Source organism: Phalangium opilio, unplaced genomic scaffold, assembly GCF_054372755.1.
Source record: "Phalangium opilio isolate 3A_F unplaced genomic scaffold, DU_Popi_V2 ptg000209l_1, whole genome shotgun sequence".
NCBI lineage: Eukaryota > Metazoa > Arthropoda > Arachnida > Opiliones > Phalangiidae > Phalangium > Phalangium opilio.
The window spans coordinates 16,900,557-16,926,395 of record NW_028324217.1 but is presented as its reverse complement, the minus strand read 5'-3'; the positions used below and the strand labels follow the sequence as shown (position 1 = coordinate 16,926,395).

Below are 25,839 nucleotides of genomic sequence, written 5' to 3'. Positions count from 1 at the left end.
CGCCTACTTGCATAATCACACTAATCACATTTGAAGGGTTTTTCACCATTGTGAACGCGTTGATGTCTGATCAAATCATTCCTCCGCGTACTTGCATAATCACACTGATCACATTTGAAGGGTTTTTCACCATTGTGAACGCGTTGATGTTTGGTCAAATCATTCTTCCGCATACTTGCATAATCACACTGATCACAATTGAAGGGTCTTTCACCACTGTGAATGCGTTTATGTGTGATCAAATCATTATTCCGCATGCAACCATAGTCACACTGATCACATTTGAAGAGTTTTTCACCTCTGTGAATGCATTGATGATGTCTGAACAAATCATCCTTCCGCACACTTGCAAAGTCACACTGATCACATTTGAAGGGTTTTTCACCACTGTGAATGAATTGATGTATGATCAAATCATTCCTCCGCGTACTTGCATAATCACACTGATCACATTTGAAGGGTTTATCACCATTGTGAATGCGTTGATGTCTGATCAAATCATTCCTCCGCGTACTTGCATAGTCACACTGATCACATTCGAAGGGTTTTTCACCATGGTGAACGCGTTGGTGTTTGGTCAAATCATTCTTCCGCATACTTGCATAATCACACTGATCACATTTGAAGAGTTTTTCACCACTGTGAATGCGTTGATGTCTGATCAAATTATCCTTCCGCGTACTTGCATAATCACACTGATCGCATTTGAAGGGTTTTTCACCACTGTGAATGCGTTGATGTCCGGTCAAATCATCCTTCCACGTACTTGCATAATCACGCTGGTCACGTTTGAAGCGTTTTTCATTGGTACCCTTTCGAATGTGAGGTTCAAGATCCCTTTTATATTCAGATGAATATTTCCATCGAGTTGAACGCTGCTTCTCGGATTTTCCTTCAGAAAGCAAACAAAATGAAATTTGTCACAATTTGAATCAAACACAAAGTACTGTGAAGGGCACTTGATAAAACCGGTCATGCCGGGAATAAAATGACATAGTTAAAGAAAACCAGTTCGGAAAATAAAATTAATATCGCTCCGAATCGAGACGACTATCTCCGAAGATTTACTTAGCCCACTCTATCCGTTCCTATCTTATCAGAAAAACCTTTAGGATCATCCTAAAGGGTTGAGGGAATTTCTGGTTCTTTCCCCTTTTCAGGTGGAAAGTTTCAAGTAAACAAGTTGTTTTTCTACAATTTTGGGGTTATTTTACAAAGTTTTTCACAAACATGTTTTGATCGCTTGAAAGGAAAAAAAATACACAAAAAAAAACTGGAAGGAAAAAACACAATGGAAAAAACTGATAATAATAAAAAATACACTAATTAACTACAATTATTCACAATACTTTCCTATCAGAAAGTGGAAACTAATGGTTGTCAGTTATTAAGAAAATATTTCAGGTTTAGTCTAATGCAACATAAATATGCTCATAAAACAAATGGGAAAGGAAAAAGATATGGCTGCCATTACTGAAAGGCGTTATTCGATTCCACGTGATCGAGTTAAATGCAGCAAGTAACTGCAATTCGTTAACACGTTTCTCCAAATTAACTCGCGACTATGTGGGAAACATTTGGCCCTGGCGGTACCCTTAATGAACTGAATATAATGGTAGAGAAAATGGAAAATTTTCGATGAGTCGGATATTATCATAATTTGAGGAAAGGATGGCCACTTCTCCGAGGATGGTAGTCACTCAGTGTAAGAGGTGTATGTGACAAAATCATGATTTACTTTGTACTATATTGCAACGATTGAGTCAGAAGAAAAGAAAACGTCTTGAATAGTTTGCAACGATTATAACATAATTTTGGCGATAGGCTCTACCCAAATCTCAAGGATGTTTACCTTTTAATATCGAACCCCCCCCCCCCAAAAACTCAATTTCTCTTTAAAACCCTTGTTTCCCATACATTAAAAGTCATTTTCAATATATTACTAATGGTATCCTTTACATTTTCAACAACAGATCGTTTCATATTTCAATTATCAGTAAGCCCATAAGGCTTCACACAGAAAGTCTGGGTGAGCTGCACAACATATTCGAAGCGCCTAACCTCCTCGCACCGCGGAGGAAACTAATTCGGTGACGCGGCTACTTCGGCTGTCTCTACCTCAAGAACCGATTGACCAGTTACATAGATTCGATAACTCATATAAAGACAGAGTAGGGTCTCTAAAATATTCTTTAGATGAAATTATTCACAATTTCAACGACTATTTGGGAGTAAAGTACTACGGTACTGGAGGCCTTCGCCAAGCCAAAACTGGAGTTCTTAAGGAAAGTCACCTTGTATGAGATCCACTGTTCAGGATTTTTAAACGATTACCAACAATATCGTAAATTCGCCTTCAGACTTGCTGGTTTGTTTGACTGAAATCGAAGGAGAGGGAAAATAGTTTTGAAGCCGTAGCCGATTGGTCTAGCATTAAACAGGTTTTGCGCGGTTAGAGGCTTTTTTGTTCCCCTGACTAGCGAGAGCCATAAAATCGGAAGCTATGGAATACTTCTGCACTTTATGCGCGAAGCCTTATTGGCAATTGGTATTACCGTGATACGCCACCCTTACGAAAATAAATCGGTCTAAACATGGTCTATTCTTGCACTTTAAACACTAAAAGAAGTCTTATTTTGTTCTTGATTAGTCTAAGTTAAAAGTAGGGATGATCGAAGGTTTATTTTAGGCTATTATAAGACCTCTATTTAGCTTTAGTTTTAAGATGGTCTAACTTAAGATCCATTTTAGGCTTATGATACGTCTTTGCACGGTCTTAGCAAAGAGCAATTCTGGATTCCCTAAATTACAGACCAACATAAAGGTCCTACTTTTTCCTTTTTCCAAGAGGTTCTTTAGTCCAGCCTAACATTAAGATGCTTAAAGACGCCCATGTTCAGGGTTAAAGATGACATCTAAAATCGGTTGCCCTTGTAGACCCACTTAGAGGTCTTAATTCTTCCTCTTTCCAAGATGTTCTTCAGCCCGGTCTAACATTAAGATGTTTAGACGCCTTAAAGACGCCTATGTTCAGGGTTAAAGATGACATCTAAAATCGGTTGCCCTTGTAGACCAACATAGAGGTCCTACTTTTTCCTCTTTCGAAGAGGTTCTTCAGTCCGGTCTAAGATAAGATGTTTAAAGAAGTCTTAAAGACGCCTATTTTCATGGTTAAGGATGACATCTAAATTCTGTTGCTCTTGTAGACCACTTTGAGACTTTCAATCTTCCTCTTTCCAAGATGTTCTTCAGTCCGGTCTAACATTAAGATGTTTAAGACGTCTTAAAGACGCCTATGTTCAGGGTTCAAGAAGACACCTAAAATCTGTTTCCCTTGTAGACCAACTTAGAGGTTTTAATTCTACCTCTTTCCAAGAGGTACGTTTTTCAGTCCGGTCTAATATTAAGATGTTTAAGCAGTTTTATAGACGCTTATGCTCAGGGTTAAGGATAACGTCGTAAGCTGCAAGTCGTCATAGACGCAGAAAATCATGATCTACATTTTCAGACGTCTATGTTTATTCATGATCTTGTCATATTCCAACACGTTAACAATGTCATTTAGAAAAATATCATCCCCAACCCAAACAGAAGTCTGATGCGAATTAATATTATTGACAGAAATTATTTCTGTGCCATCATTTCTAGTGTAAACAACCATTTTTATGGGATGTCGATTTAAGAAGGCTAGGTCTCCGTTGTAAAGCAATCATCAACTATCAGTTTCTTAACAATAGCAAAATATTCTGGGGTTCGGTTGAAAGGGGGGGGGGGTTCGTGTTTAAGAAAGAAATAATTTATCCTTAATCTAAGCCACCGTCGCTATTTTGATATGTAATGAAACAGTTATGTCTTTTCATTCTTAGCAGCGTTAAACCCGTATAAGTTTTCCGTTCGAACAGTTTAAAAGGTCTAAAATAAGTACCTTTAAAAGGGCAGACTGTAGGTCTAGAAATTAAAGCTTGAGACTTTTTGCTTAAGTTCCAAAGATAAGAGGTTTTTAGCCTAGAAACAGCCAGGTTGTGTAAGAAAATGGCGGGAAATGAACATGCAGACTGTAGAAGGTCAAAGGAAAAACATGAAAGGGTGACAAGGTTTAAAAATAAGAGGTTTCTAGATTAGAAACAGCCTGACGCATGCGTGGAAGTATAATAAAAAGGCCGGAAATGAACGTTCGAGCATCGAGCCACAGTCGGGTGAGAGCCTGCCGGTTATGTACATAACGGTTTTTTCGCGCTTCCATATTCCCGTTTTTAAAAGATCTGTCAGGTATCATCGGATTAATTTTCATACTAAACCTGCATCGTTTGACTAATTTGTACCAAGTAAATATTTTACGCTGTTTTAATAGTAAGCAGGGAAAAGTATACTTAATATTCTATTTGTGGCATGTAAATATTTATACCAACGACGCCTGAAATATCTGAAATGGCCAACTTAATTGAGACTATAAACAACGAAAAATGGTAAATCTAAAAAAAAAGATTTATTCTTCAATGGTGTTCTAAGTTTTAAATGATAGTGAAATAATTCCGATTATTGTAGCCATGCAGCAGAGCAGATGATTCAAATGAAGAATCTATTGGGAAAGGCAAGTCCGTCGCCGTTGAGCAACAAAGTGGGAGTGACATTGAAGGAAATGTGCACGAAGACATTATCATTTAAATAAAAATACCTAAAATGCTTAAACTAATTGTGATGATTGAAAAAATATTATTTACGTTTATTCCGTGACTCAGCCCGAATTTCTCTTAAACATCGGACGACTTGAATTTATCCTCTAATCAGACATCTCGAGAGCATCTTCCATTCAGACTTCTCGAGAGCATCTTCCAATCAGACTTCTCGAGAATATCTTCCATTCAGACTTCTCGAGAACATCTTCCATTCAGGCTTCTCGAGAACATCTTCCATTCAGACTTCTCGAGAACATCTTCCATTCAGGCTTCTCGAGAACATCTTCCATTCAGGCTTCTCGAGAACATCTTTCATTCAGACTTCTCGGGAACATCTTCCAATCAGGCTTCTCGAGAACATCTCCATTCAGACTTCTCGAGAACATCTTCCAATCAGGCTTCTCGAGAACATCTTCCAATCAGGCTTCTCGAGAACATCTTCCAATCAGACTTCTCGGGAACATCTTCCTTTCAGACTTCTCGAGAACATCTTCCATTCAGTCTTCTACAGAACATCTTCCATTCAGACTTCTCGAGAACATCTTCTATTCAGACTTCTACAGAGCATCTTCTATTCAGACTTCTGCTGAGCATCTTCTATTCAGACTTCTGCTGAGCATCTTCTATTCAGACTTCTGCTGAGCATCTTCTATTCAGACTTCTGCTGAGCATCTTCTATTCAGACTTCTACAGAGCATCTAATATTCAGACTTCTACAGAGCTTCTTATATTCAGACTTCTACAGAGCATCTTATATTCAGACTTCTACAGAGCATCTTCCAATCAGACCTCTCAGGGACATCTTCTAACCATACTTTTAACAGACGTTGTATAGGGCTATTCTATACAGAGGTCTGTAGACCATCTTAAAATCAGACTAAAAATGGTTTCGCGCAGGTGCAAATTATTAAGAGGTTTAAGACCTCTTCTAGACGTCTAGAATACTTCTAAAAGACCTCAAATAGAAGTATTCTAGATGTCTAAAAGAGGTCTTAAACTTCTTAACAACGTGAAAAAAGCAATTGGTCTAAACGGCTCCTAAATGAAGACCCATTATTTTCGTAAGGGCAATAACATTACAAACTGCCTAGTTACAAAATGTATTCTAATAGGAATTAAACATAATATAAATGTATAGCATATATGTGGCGTTAGCTTATCTTTGTATTGAACTGGACACATTTGTCTCCTATTCTTTAACTTAGGTGTAAAGAACCAATTATTGAGGAACAGCTGGTTGAAAAAATCCCAGAGATGACAGAAAATATACAGTAGTTTAATATATACTATAATATATAGTAGTATAAAGAGGGAAAGAACGGATGGAGTGGGTTAAAAAACGTGTCATGGGAGCTACCACTAGAAATTTGGAAATATCCACCGTTTTCGGTGAGGGCGCTACTGTAAGTGGGTCAATTTTCACGATTTGTGACTCTTATTTTCCAGTCCCGCAAATCGTTGCTGCTCCTAAGCATAAAATTACTTACCAATTTCCGAACTAGCAGAAGATGTATTGCTTTCGGAACTATTTGTCAGCGAAATCACAATTGGAAGAATAAATTCCTGTTCATTCAATCCTGAATCATTTTCAACGCATTCATTGCTGGCTCTTTGATGTATTCCACTTTCCTCCTATGTTTTAAACAAGTAACAATAATTGAACCAACAATTTTAAGCTAATTCTCTTTCACATCGACTTTGAAAATGAAGAATGTTCCATACCATCAGATCTTTGATTGTACTTTCCAACTCCTTAATGACCCCATTGAGCCGCTCAATTTCATCCAGTTTCTTATTTATCGTAAATAAAATTGTCATTCTCACTTCTTTCATGTTTGATATTAAACCATTACACTGAAAAAATAGATTGTATTAAAAAAAGGACTTGGACATATTTCAGAATAGCTCCTGGTAGTCGTTCACTCTTCTTTCTACGTTTATTATATGTAAAATTGGATGAATTATGGTGCAAAATGTTTTGGCGCAAATGATTATTTAAAAAGTTACAAGCGTTAAGTCTTTGGCTACTAAAACAATTATAAGTAGAAAAAGGACCATACACGTATAGGAGTCACAAATTAAGATCTCTGAAGACGAAAATAACCAATTATTTAGCTGGCACCTTTTCCAAAATATTCTCCTATTAATTAGCTGGCACCTTTTCCAAAATAATCTCCTATTAATTGGCTGCCACCTTTTCCAAAATACTCTCCTATTAATTAGCTGGCACCTTTTCCAAAATACTCTCCTATTAATTGGCTGCCACCTTTTCCAAAATACTCTCCTATTAATTGAATGCCACCTTTTCCAAAATACTCTCCTATTAATTGAATGCCACCTTTTCCAAAATACTCTCCTATTAATTGGCTGCCACCTTTTCCAAAATATTCTCCTATTAATTAGCTGCCACCTTTTCCAAAATATTCTCCTATTAATTAGCTGCTACCTTTTCCAAAATATTCTCCTATTAATTAGCTGCCACCTTTTCCAAAATATTCTCCTATTAATTAGCTGCCACCTTTTCCAAAATATTCTCCTATTAATTAGCTGGCACCTTTTCCAAAATACTCTCCTATTAATTGGCTGCCACCTTTTCCAAAATACTCTCCTATTAATTGAATGCCACCTTTTCCAAAATACTCTCCTATTAATTGAATGCCACCTTTTCCAAAATACTCTCCTATTAATTGGCTGCCACCTTTTCCAAAATATTCTCCTATTAATTAGCTGCCACCTTTTCCAAAATATTCTCCTATTAATTAGCTGCCACCTTTTCCAAAATATTCTCCTATTAATTAGCTGCCACCTTTTCCAAAATATTCTCCTATTAATTAGCTGCCACCTTTTCCAAAATATTCTCCTATTAATTAGCTGCCACCTTTTCCAAAATATTAATATATTAGGTTTGGTTAGGTTTAGTTTTGTTATGCTAGGTTTGGTTTGGTTATTTTCGTCTGCAGAGATCTTAATTCGTGACTCCTATACGTGTATGGTCCTTTTTCCACTTATAATTGCGTTTTTAGCTAATGACATGGATCCCTAAGCCTTTGCGCACGCCAAAAAAAATTTTGGGGCATAATTTTTTTCATCCAATATTACACATAATAAACATAAAAACAAAAGAGATCAGCTACCAGAAGCTATTCTGTAAAATTGCCAAGGACTTTCTTATATAGCTATTTCAGAGGGGGTAATGGCTACGTCACCAATGCTATTTGCCCATAGAGAAAACCCTGACAAAATGTCCGCCCTACACTCAAAGGCAGGCCCAATTTTCGTAGCAGACGAAATTTTTCCCCCACTGAAATAGCTCTATATGCAGAATGTCTTTCTTAAGTGTCAAGCAAGAAAACAGAGAAACCAATTATGTGGATGAAGGGGGATCAGGAAACAAGGTCCTCATTTGGTTTCTTTCTTAAAGGGCGCCACCGAAGGCTTGCGGGCGCGGTAGCTTAGCAAGAACTAAAAGCAAGTCTGTAGTTTGTGTGTACATGGACGAAGTAATACTGAAGGACCGATGGCAGCCCATAGAGCCCCATACTAAGCGACTAAACTTCCCCCTTTTCAGCCCCAAAATGGAGGGGGGGGGTTATGAAAAATGCTGAGTCAAATCCCGGAAAAAGCTAGCGCCATCTAGACAAAATAAGAGGTTAGCTGCTTGCTTCCCTCTTAGAACGTTGATTCCCCCATATGCCCCCCACTATCCGGTTTGCTACTATCTGCCGCTAGAAGGCGAATTAACAAGCCGAAAATTAGGAATATGTGTTTCTAATCGACCACCAATAACCTTTGGTTTAATCAAGGTTTTTCCATTGTGATTTCTACTTTAAAGCAAATGCCAGCTCCTGTGTTGCCCTAACACGCTGATTAACCTTCTACATAAACATTTTTGTTGCCAAAGGCAGGAACCAATCACAAATCTAGTGCTAGTCGTTTAAAATAAACCACAGTACCAATTGAGACACTATATTGATGGCTCGATCCTGCACAGGCCAAAACACTATTCTTACCTTGGCTTTTAGTTCCTTGATTTGATCATCTTTGCTTATGCAATCATAGTTGCAATCATCCTCCTCCTCAGTTTCCTAAAAACAAATTACAGTTTTTGAATTTTAAAATTTCTGTGTAAACCATGGATTAGTTCAATAATTGTTCAAGTACCTCTTGAAGACTTATTAAACTCATTGCGGAAATGTCTTCTGACTTCAAGACAACTTTATTTTACCGACGTCAATCTGCCAGAAAAAGCGAAATATTTCTTAACCAAAAGTAGCACCAAACCAGCGAAGCAGAAATTGCTATAACCGGTTCAGAGACTCAACTAAAAATTTATTTTTTCTTTATATGTATGTAAAACAAATAATCACTAATTTCATGTAGTATAGAGTCCTGTCAGAAGCCTTGGTTTTGAATTAATAATACGTCATGTTAGGGCAACATTCTTTTGCCTCGGTTCGCAGCGCCATCTCTATTTTAAAATTTCTTAATATGATCCAAAATAAGTGTCGTGGCGGCCATTAGAGTTAAACCAAACTATAGAGTGCTGTCAGAAGCGCCGGTGTGACGTCACCCATGCTGTTTTCCCATAAAGAAAAAACGGTAACTGTCATGGCCGCCCATTGCTAAAGGCAGACTCGTGACGTTTAACCTTGGATCTGACGTCACAACTCAACTGACAGCACTCTATACGCATAGATATAGTAAAACTATAAAGGGTCTAGATCCACTTCGCTGGCTTAGGCTTAACGAAAAAACGCGGAAGGGGCAACGAGCAGACAGCCGCTATTTTCTGGGGGTAGCCGTATAAAACGCCATCTATCGGGGACAAATTAGCGGCCAAAATTGGAACTATCATAAGGACGAGTGGCACTCTATGTTAACTCCCTATAGGGCATAATAAGTCAAACCCTCGGAGATGCCATTGCTCCATTTTATACGAGCTAAGAGCGGAAAAACGTATTTTATAAATTTTACACCTGTAAAATCTTTTAAAAAACACTTGGAACTTGTATTTCTACTTACTTTCGAGGAAATACCACCGTTTTCTGAAGGTAAGAGTCTTTTTTTTATACATTTATTGGTAATAAAAACATTTAAGGCGAGCTAAGCCTTGGTCATGGCCATAATGTAGAAGTAGATTTGGAAATGGAGTAATGGCATCTCCGAGGGTTTGACTTATTATGCCCTATAGGGAGTTAACATAGAGTGCCACTCATCCTTATGATAGTTCCAATTTTGGCCGCTAATTTTTCCCCGATAGATGGCGTTTTATACGGCTACCCCCAGAAAATAGCGGCTGTCTGCTCGTTGCCCCTTCCGCGTCGACCTCCCATTGAATTGTGTATCTACCCTTTTAATATATCTATGCTCTATACTTGCAGCTGCCAGCGTAGTCACACTGATCACATCTGAGTGGTTTTTCACCACCTTACATTTTTCATTTAATTTCTAATGTTAAATTTTACATCGTTGAAGTCAAATATATATATTTCTAAAAACGGATTTATGTAAGAAGAATGTTGAACGTAGCAAATTCACTACCCCCTTTCCCTTCGTCGTTCTTACTTCGATCTAATTAGCCTTTTCAAAATTTTAAGCCTGCCCACCCAACCCTATTTTACTTTTCGCAATCATGGTAAGGGTACAAGGGGCCACAGTCGAATGCTTTTTCCCCGTCCTTCTCGAACTAACTTATTGCGCGACTCCTTTTTCCGACGCACTGTCCCTCTGTGGAATTCTCTTCCTGACCAGATAGTATCAGCCCCCTCAGTTAGTCAATTTAAATTTAAATTAAAATCCCATCTTCGCCTTTAATCCCTTAAGGAACACAAAAATGTCTCCCCTAGTCATTTATTTATTCATGGTGTTTTTATTTTTTGTATCTCATTTACTTGTACCTTTAATTATCAATTTGGAGCTGAATGGCCTTTCATGGCCCTAGCTCGACAACAAATAAACGGAGCAAAAAAAAAAAAAAAAAAAAACCCATCCTCGCATACTTTATTGAGAAACTTCGTCTGCTTATATTTTGACTCCACCCACAAATAAGCGACTCCAATCAAAACAAGTAGTCGACGAGTGGTATTTGCTACGTTAGTACAAAGAAAGAAACTAGATACTCAAAAAAAGAAACATCAATTATTTATATTCTTAACTTTAAAACTTAATTCCACTAAACCGGGAGTTATTTCGCATTGTTGTCCAATTTGCTTTTTTACCACTGGCGTAATTTCCAAAAAAGTTATTTAACCACGAAAATAGAGATAAGAATGACATTTTCGATCTCTAGAAATCGATATATGCAGAATTTGTGGGTGGAGTCAAAATATAAGCAGACGAAGTTTCTCAATAAAGTATGCGAGCGAGGATGGTACCAGAGGCTAAGCTATGATCCCACGTTCTTAGTACATAAATCCGTTGTTAATATTTCAAAATTCTCAATAAGTTTCTCAATAAGGACTTGGCAATTCGGGCTTAACTCCGCCCCCAGCGCCATTATGGTATGTTTTTTTAACAGAATGAAAGCTACATAAGCCCCTCCTCCTGGTATGTTTTTTAGCACGAGTGGAAGGTAGCCTGACGTTGCATGACGTAGAACTGCCAAGTCCCTATACATATTTTTCCTATTTCACCATTAAAATGCTTCAAAATAATAAATTATTTTCATAGGTCTGGAAGTGGTTTTGACAATATTCTCGTCGCGAGTCCAGCAAAAAATTTCGTTCTATATAAGTTTACAATCTGTTCTGATCGTCTGCTGCATTCTGGCAAATTAACGGCGGAGTTCCAACCGCAAATCTAACTGGTATTGCCGGGAGTGTGGCGCACTCCTGTAAGCCAAGCTACTGGGCGGCAAAGTTTGAGGGAATACGACACATGTCGGCGATCCTCCCCTATAGGTGCCGACTGCCCCGTGTCCGCCGGAGGTGACTTGACCCCCACACCCCTTCCGTCACCTCCCAAGTAAACCTCATTTCCTTCCCTGATTAGTCACATACTGAAACCTGACTAATCGCATCCTTGTCGCGGACCCTTAAGGGACCCAATTTACATTGAAACCTCTTAAAAAAAAGAAAAAAAAAAAAAAAAAAAACTGGTATTTGTTTTACGAAATGGGTTGAGATGAATGTTACCACGATAATCTAAGCAAAGCCAGGAACATCAAATCAAGAACCTGTGCCAATGACGTTACTTGCAAAGCTTACCTTTTTAAGCCATCTTATCTCAGGTGCATTTTAATTTTAGTTAGTAACAGTCAATTTCCATATGCAGTGTTTTAATTTTCTAACTTCAATAGACACAGAATAATATGGTTGCGATAAAGCATTGTTGTTACCGTGGCTGTCGCAATAACTCTAGAGATTTGGACCCCACTGTTGTGCAAGGGGCAACGTTTTACCCAATCCCAAAGCCCAAAACTAAACTAGAAAAGTGTAAAAAATGGATAAGAGCTATAGAGTAATTTCTTTCCCATAAACAGCAACGTCATAACCCTCTATCTCTTACCTTAGTCATATCCCCCCTCCCCTTCCCTTCCGGGGGCAAATAGTATTCTCTAGTACAAAGTTGCCCCTAACGTAGGGGATACACAGTTCACTCCCCCTCTCTACCGATATTACTCTATTGGAAGAGAGGATTTGAACAATGTGGATAAGATAAGAAAGTTCCACTATGTATGCAATTACCATTTTGTGGGTGGTATGGGACCTACAGATATAAACCCAGATCCTATTCCGTATGGAACAAGCGTTAATGTGAGTATTGACAAAAGTTCAGATAAATCTACTGCCTTTTAGTATTATTAACTTTGTGATTGATTGGTAAAACAATTACACTGTATACTCTTATGTCAAAGAAGGCTGGAACAGTTTCACATGACTTTCTTGGTAACGAACCCACGCTAGATATAAATGTACAAGACAATCAAGTGGTTGATCAGGCTGAAGTTACGGAGGTAATAACGCGTGGTATTCGTTAATCCAACAATGCAAGTCATGGATAATCGTGAACAAATATTAGACAGATTCAGCAGAAGCTAGATAATTTTAATGGTATGATTGTAGTTTGTGGGTAATCAGCCATAACTGACGTAAATCGCCGAGTATTAAGTGGAAACTATTTTTACAGTATATATCAGACCTCGGGGACTTCCGGAAAATATGTCTCAAAAAAAAAAAAAATTGTTTTAGGAATAATGTTTGGGGGTGACGAGCTAGGGCTTGAGAATCCTTAGAGCTCCATAGGGAGGAGATAATCAACAAAATTTTGGAAAAGGTGTAAAATAATTTGGGAAATAGATGAAGATAAACTACAACATTTTGGAAAAGGCGTAATATTATTTGGGAAGTAAATGAAGAGAAACAACAAAATTTTGGAAAAGGTGTAATATTATTTGGGAAGTAAATGAAGATAAACAATGATATTTTGGAAAAGGCGTAATACTATTTGGGAAGTAAATGAAGATAAATAACAAAATTTTGGAAAAGGTGTAATATTATTTGGGAAGTAAATGAAGAGAAACAACAAAATTTTGGAAAAGGTGTAATATTATTTGGGAAGTAAATGAGGATAAACAACAACATTTTGGAAAAGGCGTAATATTATTTGGGAAGTAAATGAAGATAAACAATAACATTTTGGAAAAAACGTAACATTATTTGGGAAATAAATGAAGATAAACAACTATATTTTGGAAAAGGTGTAATATTATTTGGGAAGTAAATGAGGATAAACAACAACATTTTGGAAAAGGCGTAATATTATTTGGGAAGTAAATGAAGATAAACAACAAAATTTTGGAAAAGGTGTAATATTATTTGGGAAGTAAATGAAGATAAACAACAACATTTTGGAAAAGGCGTAATATTTTGAGACATATTTTCCGGAAGTCCTCGAGGTCTGATATATACTGTAAAAGTAGTTTCCACTTGATACTCGGCGTTTTACGTCAGTTATGGCTGATTACCCACAAGCTATAATATTACCATAAAGAGTAATGAAAAGGTCAAATGTTTTGAAATACGCATTAATGTGGGTTATTGATGAGAATTATGATTGTAGTCACTTAGTTCTTAATAAAACCCCAAGTTGTTTGTTTCTTTTTGTGTAAGATAAATCCAATATTTGAGGTCAAACTAGATGTGCTAGTTGATTTGATTAGAGAAGCTATTTGGTATTCTGATAAATATTACATAATTTCGGTGAACATATAACATTTTTGACCTTCGTAGATTCCTGTTCACTTCTGGTGGTATTCCGGATAAAGAGTTGATTGATCTTGATAAAGGAAAGAAAGGGTACCGGAATAGTTTCACCAATTCGCTACATTCCATAGAATGCGAATTTATTTCTGGAGCTAAACTCGGTGGCAAAAATGTAGCAGATTGAGGCCTAGCTCGGTATAGGGGGCGCTAACTAAAGGTGTAACATGACTCGCCACCTACCTTACTCATGTTCAACTTATCTATTATGAGGCTAGAATAGGATTAAGATAGGGGCCTGATGTATGTTTGTTTTCGAAGACTCAGTAGTGCATCCGATATAATGTGATGGAGCATAAATTTTAAAGATTAGGATAGAGAGTTTATGTAAATTAAAAAATGCCCGAAACCACGCTTTAGGGATGAAAAACATCTAAATGTTTGATATAATAATATATGGATCTTGAGTAATTCATATTTGAAAGCGGAGCCTACGTTAATCAAGGCCCGCGCATAGTGTTCTGGCTATGGGCGGCATTGAGAGTACGCGCCTGCTTGTTTTTTGCACTTGATTCTCGAAAGGGGCGCTTTTAGATAGTAAATGTCTAGGGATCTTCCATTTATTTGAATTTGTTGAGCGGGAAGATTAGAGGGATCATGCATAAAAATGTTTGGACTAAAATATTTATTTAAATATAGGAAAGTCATGCATTTCTTATATATTATTATAATAATTATTAAAAAGATGATAAAATTTATAATAATAATTATTAGAAAGAAAAAAATTTATAATAATTATTATTAGAAAGATAAAATTTATAATAATTATTATTAGAAAGATAAAATTTATAATAATTATTATTATAAAGATAAAATTTATAATAATTATTATTAGAAAGATAAAATTTATAATTACTAAATTAGAAAGATAAAATTTATAATTACTAAATTAGAAAGATAAAATTTATAATTACTAAATTAGAAAGATAAAATTTATAATTACTAAATTAGAAAGATAAAATTTATAATTACTAAATTAGAAAGATAAAATTTATAATTACTAAATTAGAAAGATAAAATTTATAATTACTAAATTAGAAAGATAAAATTTATAATTACTAAATTAGAAAGATAAAATTTATAATTACTAAATTAGAAAGATAAAATTTATAATTACTAAATTAGAAAGATAAAATTTTAATTACTAAATTAGAAAGATAAAATTTTAATTACTAAATTAGAAAGATAAAATTATAATTACTAAATTAGAAAGATAAAATTATAATTACTGAATTAGAAAGATAAAATTTATAATTACTAAATTAGAAAGATAAAATTTATAATTACTAAATTAGAAAGATAAAATTTATAATTACTAAATTAGAAAGATAAAATTTATAATTACTAAATTAGAAAGATAATAAATATCATATTATTAATAGAAAGATGAAAATCATGTTATTTTTATTAGAAAATTAAAATAATTATAAGAGATAAAATAATAACTATAAAAGAAATACAATAATTATAATTATGCCCTTTCCACCCAGCTGTTATAACGCTCCAGGCAGTTTACCCGCCTTGTTCTCTCCCTCTGAGCCCTCTCTCCCCATACGAAACATGATTTGGATTGCGACACGTGTTCCAATCACCCGCGAAAAGCAGATTTTGAATTTAAAACCGTAATCCTAAGAGCGCACCAAGCGGCGAACCAAAATGCCAAAAATAAATCCTCGAAGCCTAGGATGCGCGGGCCTTGATTAACGTAGGCTCCGTTGAAAGCCTGGGAATTATTCAAATTGTATTATATGTATTCAAGAAGCGATATCTAGTTTACAAGGGAGAAGTATTAAGTTCGCCACATTCCTAGCTTTATCTCCAGTCCAAACATAGACCCGGAGTTAACCCCCGCCTCTAAATTACAACCAGCATCTCATTGGTTCTTGAAATCGCACGTCAGCGCGACGCGAATGATGAAAATTACTGACTGAGGAGAGGCGAAATAGCCCGGCCTCCTTTTACGTCCCCCCTTGTAATTAGATAAGGGGGACTGGGACTATGGGGCGCGAATACTTAGGCATCTTATACCTTCTCCCTAGTAAACTAGATATCTCTTCTTGATTTTGTTAAGCAAAATCATTACCAGAATGTCAACATCAAACGTAATTCTTAAGATATATTTTCTTCCTATTAATCGAAATAGAATGGAAATATTATTTTAAAATTTCGGATATAATCTTGATAAAAAAATTGAAATTATAGACAGTTTTCACTGTTCGGTACTAGAGAAAATTGCTCCCCCATTAAGCTTTGGTTTGCCCATTTAATGTATGTATTTTAATTTTTAGTGTGACGTTTCAATGTCAAACATGAAGAAAGAGAGAATCAAAATTGTGTTAAGAATAAATGAGCAACAAGAGGAAATTGGGAGGCTTGATGAGGAAATTGAAAGGCTCAAGGGAATCGTTGGAAACTTGAAAAATGAAGTTGAAGATCTTATGGTTTGTAACGTTGTTTTTTTCATAGTCGATTAAAAAAACGAAAATCAGGTTAATTTAGCAGTTAATTGTTTGAAAATTAGGAAAAAAATGGAATGAATCGAAACTATGATTATGCCATAGCGGGACCAGTTCAATATGATCCTGAATCATATGGACAAGCATTGTCTCTTCCATTTTTCATACAGCAACAACCTCAAGAACAAATTGAAAGGTATTTGCTGAAAATCTTAATGGAAAAACCTTTAATGAAATAAAGTGGTTAAACCTACACTTACCACTATCGCGAATCTATACAACTTTGAATAAACATCTATATTAGCCTGTCCAACCTCTTCATAGGATTTGGGTTTTTCTTGTTACAGTATCCTAGCTGCTATACTGTCCTAGTGGAAGATCTTTCATTCATACATTTGTTTTAACATATGTATATATATATATATATTTTTAGGCTATTTCGTCAATTCATCGAGGAAGCCTGAAGCACTTAAAATTAATAACCTTATTGGGACTTGGCAATTTGGGCTGTGTTACTGTGTAATGTAGTAGGGTAGTAGCCCCTAGCTGGTTCAATAGTGGAAGTAAAAGTAATAAAAAATGCAGTTAAAGCATGGATTAACTAACGCAAGGGATTGTTCACTTACCGTGTTTCCCATGTATTTCTATCGCCAACTTCATGTTCCGAATTATTCCTTGATTTATTGGACCAAAACGGATGTAGATATAGCGCCATCTCTAGGCAAAATAAATCGTTTTTGCTGATTTTAAAGATGGTGGCGCCCAATTTTAGGTGGAATTTTAATTTTGACGTCATAGGACACGTGATATTTGGTCCAATTTTCTTGTAACTTCCGGTCAGGGATAGTAGCTGCTGCTAGGGGTGTTTGGAACATGCATACTTAATCTTTTAGGGGGAACGAACAATCCCTAGCGTTAGTTAATCCATGGTTAAAGGGGCGTTGACTATTAATTTTCGTATAACAATGGCTAGCAGTGACTTAGGTGGGGAATTAGTTCAACTAGCTTCTGAAGAAGATAGTAATAAGAAATTAGTTTGTCAAATTAAAAGGAACCGTCTGGGGATGGTTTGAAGTAGTTAATGCGCAAAAATACTCTAAATGTCTATTATGAGAGCGATGAATTAGCATAAAGTCTGGAAATACTAGAAAATAAATGCCATGCAAATACTCGAAACGAATTTTCAAATTACTCGATACTCGACTGTAATACTCCGAGACTCGGCTCGAGCTCGATAAGAAAAATTTTCAATACTCAATGCTCGAGACTCGATTCGAAACCAAAAATTTGAGGCTCGCGCCATGGCCAACTTAGATTACCGGTGGTAGAAGGCTTGCCAGCTTCACCCGAGCCCCATGTTAAAAAACGACTAGCAAAATCGCCCCTAGTTCCGACTTTCGCCGTTAGGTGCGCTACCAACCCAGTTTTCCTCCTAATGCTTTTTCTATGGGAAAAAAATTCGGAAGTGGACTCGGTTTAAGAGCATTTTTAATATATTTACCGATCTTTTTCGTGGCCGAATTTTAAATGAAAAGTCAAGTAAGGTCTAATTTACATTTTGAGACCTATTTCATAATTTTCCGTCCGTTATTTGACGAGTAATCAACATTCAAAGTTGGGGTTGTTTTTAAGGCGGAGAAATGCGCCGTTTAGAGTTAAACCTCGGTCTTGAAGGAAGTTTACATTAAAATTTAGTGGCGCCGTTGGACCAAGGCTTAGGTTTTCCGATAAACTTAATTTCTCCGCCTTAAAAACAAACCCAACTTTGAATGTTGATTACTTGTCAAATAACGGAGGGAAAATTATGAAATTGGTCTCAAAATATAAATTAAAACTTACTTGACTTCTCATTTAAAATTTGGCCACGAAAAAGATCGGTAAATATATTAAAAATGCTCTTAAACCGAGTCCATTTCCGATTTTTTAACATGGGGCTCGGGTGAAGCTGGCAAGCCTTCTACCACCGGTAATCTAAGTTGGCCATGGCGCGCAGACCTAACAAAAAATAAACCTAAAGCCTTGATTTCAGTTCAATCCCGTATTGGAAATCGCTATGCTTACATGAAGTTCAAAAATATTATTTTAAGTGAGATTAGTTAGTATGAAGTGTTCATACCACATTCATAGTGAATTCATCTTTTATTAATACAAGAAGTGATATCTAGTTTACTAGGGAGAAGTTATAAATTCGCCTCCACATTTCTAGCTTTATCTCCAGTGCAAACGTATAGTAGGCCCGGTGTTAATCCCCGCCTCTAGATTACAACCAGCATCTCATTGGTTCTTGAAAACTCACGTCAGCGTGACGACGCGAATGACGAAAATTACAGTCATATTTTCCGACTGAGGAAACGCGAAATAGCCGGCCTCCTTTTACGTCCCCCCTTGTATTTTGAAAGGGGGACTGGGACTATGGCGCGCTAATACTAAAGCATCTTATACCTTCTCCCTAATAAACTAGATATCCCTTCTTGATTAATACTTGTGCTTTATAATTATTTATTTATTTATAGTTTGCGAAATATTCCCACTGAGTTAATCAGCAACATTTCCCAAAGTCTACTCGAAAACGAAGCCGTGAATCACAATCAACATGGTATAAATTTTTTTTTTACAAGTATTATAACGTTTCAATCACCTAAACTTAAAAAACTAAACGTTGCGCAATCAGCACAACATAGGCCTAGAGAAAATCAAATCGGAGAGAAATTTGTTTACAACTTAGGCTCGAGGCTTAGTTCTGCTGTGGTTGTTAGTGCATGCTTACATTACAATGATTGCAGCGACTCGGTATCATGACGTCTGGCTCCTCGACTATGCGCCAAGGTAAGTGAGCGCATGCGTTTAAGATGCAGAAACGACTGGGCCTTTCAAGTTACCACCCCTATTTGACTCTCCTTACTCTACTTCCAACATGTTGGAATTTAGAAATTGTGTGTTCCTGAACTGATCTCTAAAATATAATTAGACCAGGTTTGAAAGCATGATATATAGAGAAAACGACGTAGTAGAAACCAGTAGTATATTGCTGCGACATACTTTACTGTGTTCACTTCTCTTGTGGAAATAATGAACGTTGTCTCGGTCGGAAGCCACTAAAAGTCCAGGTCAAAATATAATTGATATTATAGGGAAATAAGAGACATATTAACATTTAATGTAAAATTTCATTAGAAAAAAGTGAGGGTTCTACTAAAATCTAGAGTAGCATGCAAGTATGGGATTTCCAAGAGTTGTTGCCATAACCTATCGGTGAGTGGTGCTTGCCTTTTGTAGTAGCTGACGAGTGAGGTTCCCTGTTGGTGGTCCCGCTCATTAGCCGTAACCATAGAGGAAATAAAGATAAGAGAGTCAAAGGGGGAAGGGGGACGGTAAATTGAATGGCAACAGTCGTTTCTGTATCTCGTGCGCATGCGCGTACCTACCTCGGCTCATAGCTGAGGATCCGAGGCACTGCAATGTAAAGCTAGATTCCCACTCGACGGAAAACACGACGGAAACCCGGCAGAAAGGGGTTCGACCGAAAAATCTTTACGCCGAGTCCGACGGAATTACCGTTCTGTCGGGCGTAAGTTGTGTTCTATTTTTTCGGTCGTGTTCGGCGTTACGCCGGTGTCTCGGCCAATGAAATTATCCCACTGACAACGTCATAAATTTCAAGAGCGCACGCACACGCGAGATCGATTGATAGCCGCCATTTTTTTGTGGTTAACCAAGGCTTAGCTTAAACATGCCACCAAGAAAGAAAAATGAAACTAATGGGAGTAAAAAGAGATTAGATGTTAATAGGAAAGAATTTAGTGAGGAAGCTAGAAAATATCCCTTCTTGTACGATCGAAGCGACCAGGGGACAAAGATATCAATTCCGAGTGCGAAAGAGATGTTGTGGAAACAACTCAAATCTGTCACGTGACCCAAAAATATCTACCGCCAAACTAAAAATTCAGTCGTAGTGTGAACGGTCTACCGCTGGACGCCGGCGTAAGTTAAAATTTCTACCGTCGGCTGCGTGATTTCCGACGGGTTTTATTCGGTCGAGTGGAAATCTAGCTTAAGCATATACGATCCAAGCACGATCAACCGCAGCAGAGCTAAGCCTCGGCAGTCAGTTGTGAACAGATTTCTCTCTGTAGCGATGATTGCGCGTGTGCGTAACTGTAGGACCGAGCCGATGCTCGGTACCGGTTTTGAAAGGGGCTAACGGAGAATCTCATCTCTCCGAGCCTCCATCAGGCGGTTTCAGTCCTGAAACATTCTAAAAGGGATAAAAGAAACGCTAGGCTGGGCAGTACAGTTTTGTATTAAAGTTGAGGTGATAAATGATACGGGGAGAGTATAGAGTTTCATTAAAGGGAGCCAGACAAACACTATTGCCATAGAAGTAGCAGCCATTTCTCTACTTAGAGGCATGATAAACTTATGCTTATAACGATTGTAGTAGAAGCCACGTGCATTGATTAGTGTTCGTACGGGGACCCCAACCCCGACCCCGAAAACCGGGGATCCCCGACTTTTTCCCCCGACCCCGACCCCGGTACCTAACATGTAAAATGAAGTCGGGGTTTTTTTCAGGGTTAGATTTTGGTTAGCTTATTTTTAGCAAATTATTTTTTGTCCTGCGCCAAAATCAATCATCTCATTCGTCTCAAATAAGTGCTCCGCTTCTCCTTTATGAAAAAAGGGCAAGGGGGTAACTAACAACAAACAAAATACAGTCACCAAAATTCCAAAGTTCACCATCCTCCCTCTCGTAGATCGGCGGCCCTCCCGCGTCTTTTGTAATGGCAGTGGTCTTTCGTGGGAATCGTAGCTGCGTAGCTCGGAAAGTCGGAATTTATTGGGCTTTTTTACAGTTCGAATTTGTATATTAATAAAGCTTCTTTCCAAAGACCCAGAAATTTAACGTTTTTTTTTATCATTTTTCCAAAACTTTTCAGCATGCGATGTCTTACCCCGACCCCGATTAAATTTTTACCCCGTACGAACACTAGCATTGATACACTCATAAAAAAGGCTACCATACGTTAATTTCAAGTTTTCGCTAGAATCATTTAATACGTTTCAGTAAAAAGGGTGACTAACTTATGATGCTTAGAGACCTATCAGGGATGATCGAGCACTATAGAGAGCTTTCAGATGGGATAGTAGTACGTCATACACTCCCAAGTCTTACCGCTGTTATGGTAGACATATTGGGTGGTCTCAGCTTCATTCCTGCTTTAAACCCACCAATATGGCAGCGTAAATTACGTCACGAGACTCAGCTCCTCCTCCAACTGAAAGCCCTCTATATCATGCCTGATTAGTTTGTTCGTGTAGGATTGTTCGATCCCTGTATAGACCATTCCATTAATTACGTGCAGAAAAACCAACACATAGGCTCTTAGGTTATTTTCCTCGCGTCAAGAAACAGCGCCAGACTAAGCCCAAGTTTACTAGACACTGGATTCTAGCCAACTCGCACTGCCTCTAGCGGTTCGTCTTGATGCGAGAGAAATAACCCAAGAAGGCAACACCGCTCCTGTGGTGTTGGCTTCTCTTCTGGAATTAATGGAATGGACTGTACCTAAGCCATTCATTCTTTTTGGCCCAGTATGTGAAATCTGATTCGTAAGGGCATACTAAAACTTTTAATGGGTACCATAGCAGTTTTACGTTCCGCTCCCCTATCAATATAATTCAGTTTGCTGCACATTTTACAAGAAGTCTACAGCAAATAACTGCGAACTGTGAATCAAGTATAGCTTTTGTTTATTAATACCAAGAACGAATTCAGGATACCATAAGAACGTTGAAACAAGGTAATTGCTGGCGCCATGAAGTCATACTTTTCATAATATGAGGGAGGGGCCTATTTTTGGGAATATGGAAAATGGAGTCTCCTAGGTCTAGGAGTGTTGGTGTCGTTGTCAAGAAAAAAACTGTTAAAATCGTTAATGATGAACTGATATATTTAAAAAGAGTGGTTATAAAGAATCTAGATTTTTTATTAGAGAGCCTGATTTATCTTGGACAAAGTCAGTACAACGGATTTACCAAACTTCGCCGTGTAACGCCAAGGCTTAAGGCTAGAGAAGCTGAATGTGATACTAGCCACTTTAACTGATTTATAACCCACCGATGGCGCTAAAAACGGATTTTAAGGCGTTACCTAGAACGAAGGCGGTAACAGTTTTCGAAAGAAGTATGACTTCATGGTACCAGGGGACAATGTTACCATTCCACGTTCTTATCGTATCCTGAATTCGTTCTTGCTTTAACTAATAGAATGGATGTAAAGGGAAATACTATAGTAGAATATTTTGTTCATATCGAAAAGAACATGGAAAATAATGAATATTTTAAAGGAAATGATATTTCACCAAGTCTCTTATAATTAAAGTAGGTTTGTTAGGTTAACAAATTAATCAGAAGTATCCAGTTTTTAGCTGTCATTGTTTGTGTAGTGTGCGTGGTCATAGTTGAACGACTTAGTTTTGCCTTTGTCAAAGAATAATTAATTCCTATAGCATTAAAAGCATTAGAGTAAATGGCATAAAACTTTGGAACACTTGAAGTACTGAACTCAAAAACCACGTGTAATCTAAATTAGCAACGGACTCCTATGTACATCAGACTGCTACCTGATCCCAATAAAGCTCTTGTTTATTTCCAATATTGGTTTATAGTCTAACTAGTCTGAATACTGTGTTCCTGCCCTGGTGGAAATCCTAAACGTTGCTACGGTTGAGGACTCTACGTCTGTACCCCATTATTTAAGTATAAATAATAATATGCGAAAATCAGAGGAATATTAACATTGAACATAAAATCTCATTAGAAAAAACTGTTTTTAGTCCGGTCACATGAATATAAAGGTTAATTTTGCTAAACTTTTGTATTTAAATCTACAACTTAAATCATATACGGGATTTACGTCTCGGGCTCCATAACCTATCGGTGAGCGGTGTATAGAGTGCTGTCAGTTGTGACGTCAGATCCAAGGTTAAACGTCACGAGTCTGCCTTTAGCAATGGGCGGCCATGACAGTTACCGTTTTTTCTTTATGGGAAAACAGCATGGATGACGTCACACCGGCGCTTCTGACAGCACTCTATACCTTTGTTAGTGGGTAGCATCAAGAAGTGATATCTAGTTTAGTAAGTTTACTAGGGAGAAGGTATAAATTCACATTTCTAGCTTTATCTCCAGTCCGAACGTAGATCCGGAGTTAATCCCCGCCTCTAAATTACAACCAGCATCTCATTGGTTCTTGAAAACTCACGTCAGTGCGACGCGAATGACGAAAATTACTGAAGACTGAGGAGAGAAGAAATAGCCCGGCCTCCTTTTACGTCCCCCCTTGTATTTTGAAAGGGGGACTGGGACTAAGGCGCGCGAATACTTAAGCATCTTATACCTTCTCCCTGGTAAACTAGATATCCCTTCTTGGTGGCATTCCTTGTCGGTGGTCGTCCTTGTACGCCCGTCAGTATCCTTTAGATTTGAACAGTCAGAAAGTATAATTCGTCAAACATCATCGCATCCGAAACATTTCCCATTCTATCTTTATAATATACCTCTCACGACTGCATACATAGGTAACATGCATACGCTCATGAAGAAAAGCTATCAAACGCTATTGTCAAATGTCAGATAGAGTTGATGTACTCCCCTAACGGTAAATAACTGTTTGATCATTGGTTTATACGAAATCTATAGCCAATGATTGATTCTAAACCATGACATGAATAAAGTATACTTTTTGTTTTTATCAGTACTCTTGAGGTGCTACTTTCATTTTTCACGCGCTTTTGCATTATGAATATTCTATGTCTTGTCAAACGAATAATACACATTAGCGCTTCTTTGATGATATGTTTTTGCTTTGTGTAGGAAAATTGCAGGAAAAGGATTTTACTGAAAGCAACAATTCTAGCGAAGATAAAAAGTGTATAGAACCGGAGCCTCCGATAGAACATCACGCTAGAAAGAAAATGAGAGAAAAACGCCTCAAATGCGATCAATGTGGTTATGCTACCGATCAGAATAGTAAATTGATCCAACATCTACGCGTTCACAGTGATGAAAAACCTTTCAAGTGTGATCTGTGTGATTATGCCTGCAAGCAGAAGGGTAATTTAATGGAACATCGACTCATTCACAGTGGACGTGAGAAACCGTTTAAATGCGATCTGTGTGATTATTCTTGCTCGAGGAAAAGTAGATTAATCGCGCATAAACGCGTTCACACTGGTGAAAAACCTTTCAAGTGTGATCTGTGTGATTATGCCGGCAGTTTCCATAATAATTTGATAAAGCATCAACGCATTCACCATTGTGAAAAACCCTTCAAATGTGATCAGTGTGACTACGCCACTACGGACAATAGCACTTTGAAAAAACATAAAGGCATTCACAGTGGTGAAAAGCCTTTCAAATGTGATCAGTGTGAATATGCCAGTATACATAGGACCGGTTTGATATCTCATCTACGCTTTCACCGTGATGTAAAACCGTTTAAGTGCGATGAGTGCGAATATGCCACTACGCACAAGCGCATTTTGAACGAGCATAAACGTATTCACCGTGGTGAAAAACCATTCGAGTGTGATGTGTGCGACTACGCCTGCCGTTACGAGAGTACTTTGGTCATACATCGACGTATTCACAGTGATGGAAAGAAGTTCAAATGTGATCACTGTGATTACGTCACCTCATTTCATTGTAATTTTATCACACATCAACTCATTCACAGTGGTGAAAGACCCATCAAGTGTGTTCAGTATGACTGTATTAGCACGAAGAAGCCTTAATTGCGCAAACATCAACGTAAAGACAGTTGTAAAATGATCAAAGTAGTTATGCCAGAACGCATAAGGCACGTGGGATCAGAACTCATAGAAATCGAACTAATAGTTTGGAAAAGGCTGTAATAGAATATTTCGTTTTGATCAAAAAGAACATGGCAAATAACGAATTTTGAAAGGGCATAACACCTTCTGTATTTAAAACGGCTTTTTAATGTTTTTTTTATTATTAAAATGTGTTTGTTAGGTAGACCAATTAATAAGGAGTATCCAGGGTTCATTTTCTTCAACTGCCATTGTTTGTTCATTGCGCGTGATCAAAGTTTAGTCATTATCAAATAGTAATTAATCTTTTCAGAGTAAATGACATAAAACTTGGAACATTTGAAAATACTAAACTAAAAAATAAGCCTTTTTAAAATTTTTAAAAATTCACTTTTATGTAAAGCAGGCCCAATAAAGCTTTTTTGCATCCCATCCATGATTTGATATTAAGAAAATCCCTTCTATTTAAATTCAATCAAAACCTCTATAGACCATTCCATTATTGACATGGCTGAAGAGAACTTAAAGGGCTCCTTCGGACCCTTAGACACATGGCCCCGCGGATTTCCGAGCCCCCCTACCTAGCCAGAGAGAGGGAGAGTACTGAGGAAGA

General features: G+C 37.3%; 2 protein-coding genes across 8 annotated transcripts; one reads left to right on the top strand and one right to left on the bottom strand.

The window, feature by feature from the left end:
• Window positions 1-20: 20 nt before the first annotated feature.
• Window positions 21-12,016, bottom strand: LOC149620916 (uncharacterized). Of its 2 annotated transcripts, none has more exons than XM_089855149.1 (6): window positions 11,882-12,016; window positions 8,838-8,911; window positions 8,687-8,761; window positions 6,399-6,530; window positions 6,164-6,308; window positions 21-892 (listed from the first exon to the last, which is right to left on the bottom strand). In XM_089855149.1, exons 2-6 carry the CDS (start codon window positions 8,859-8,861, stop codon window positions 21-23), a joined length of 1,248 nt encoding a protein of 415 aa, XP_089711275.1. In that variant the 5' UTR covers window positions 8,862-8,911; window positions 11,882-12,016. The 2 variants fall into 2 exon arrangements, with proteins under 2 accessions (XP_089711275.1, XP_089711276.1); XM_089855150.1 differs by lacking the exon at window positions 11,882-12,016 and adding an exon at window positions 9,044-9,062.
• Window positions 11,028-25,658, top strand: LOC149620915 (uncharacterized). 6 transcript variants are annotated; one of them, XM_089855142.1, is made up of 7 exons: window positions 11,028-11,176; window positions 11,346-11,863; window positions 16,225-16,377; window positions 16,458-16,588; window positions 18,422-18,478; window positions 18,906-18,988; window positions 24,268-25,658. In XM_089855142.1, the coding sequence occupies exons 3-7, from the start codon at window positions 16,237-16,239 to the stop codon at window positions 25,185-25,187; spliced, it is 1,332 nt and encodes a 443-aa protein (XP_089711268.1). In that variant the 5' UTR covers window positions 11,028-11,176; window positions 11,346-11,863; window positions 16,225-16,236; the 3' UTR covers window positions 25,188-25,658. The 6 variants fall into 6 exon arrangements, with proteins under 6 accessions (XP_089711268.1, XP_089711267.1, XP_089711266.1 ...); XM_089855141.1 differs by having other exon boundaries at window positions 11,346-11,904; XM_089855137.1 differs by lacking the exons at window positions 11,028-11,176; window positions 11,346-11,863 and adding exons at window positions 12,299-12,430; window positions 12,532-12,630.
• Window positions 25,659-25,839: the final 181 nt, after the last annotated feature.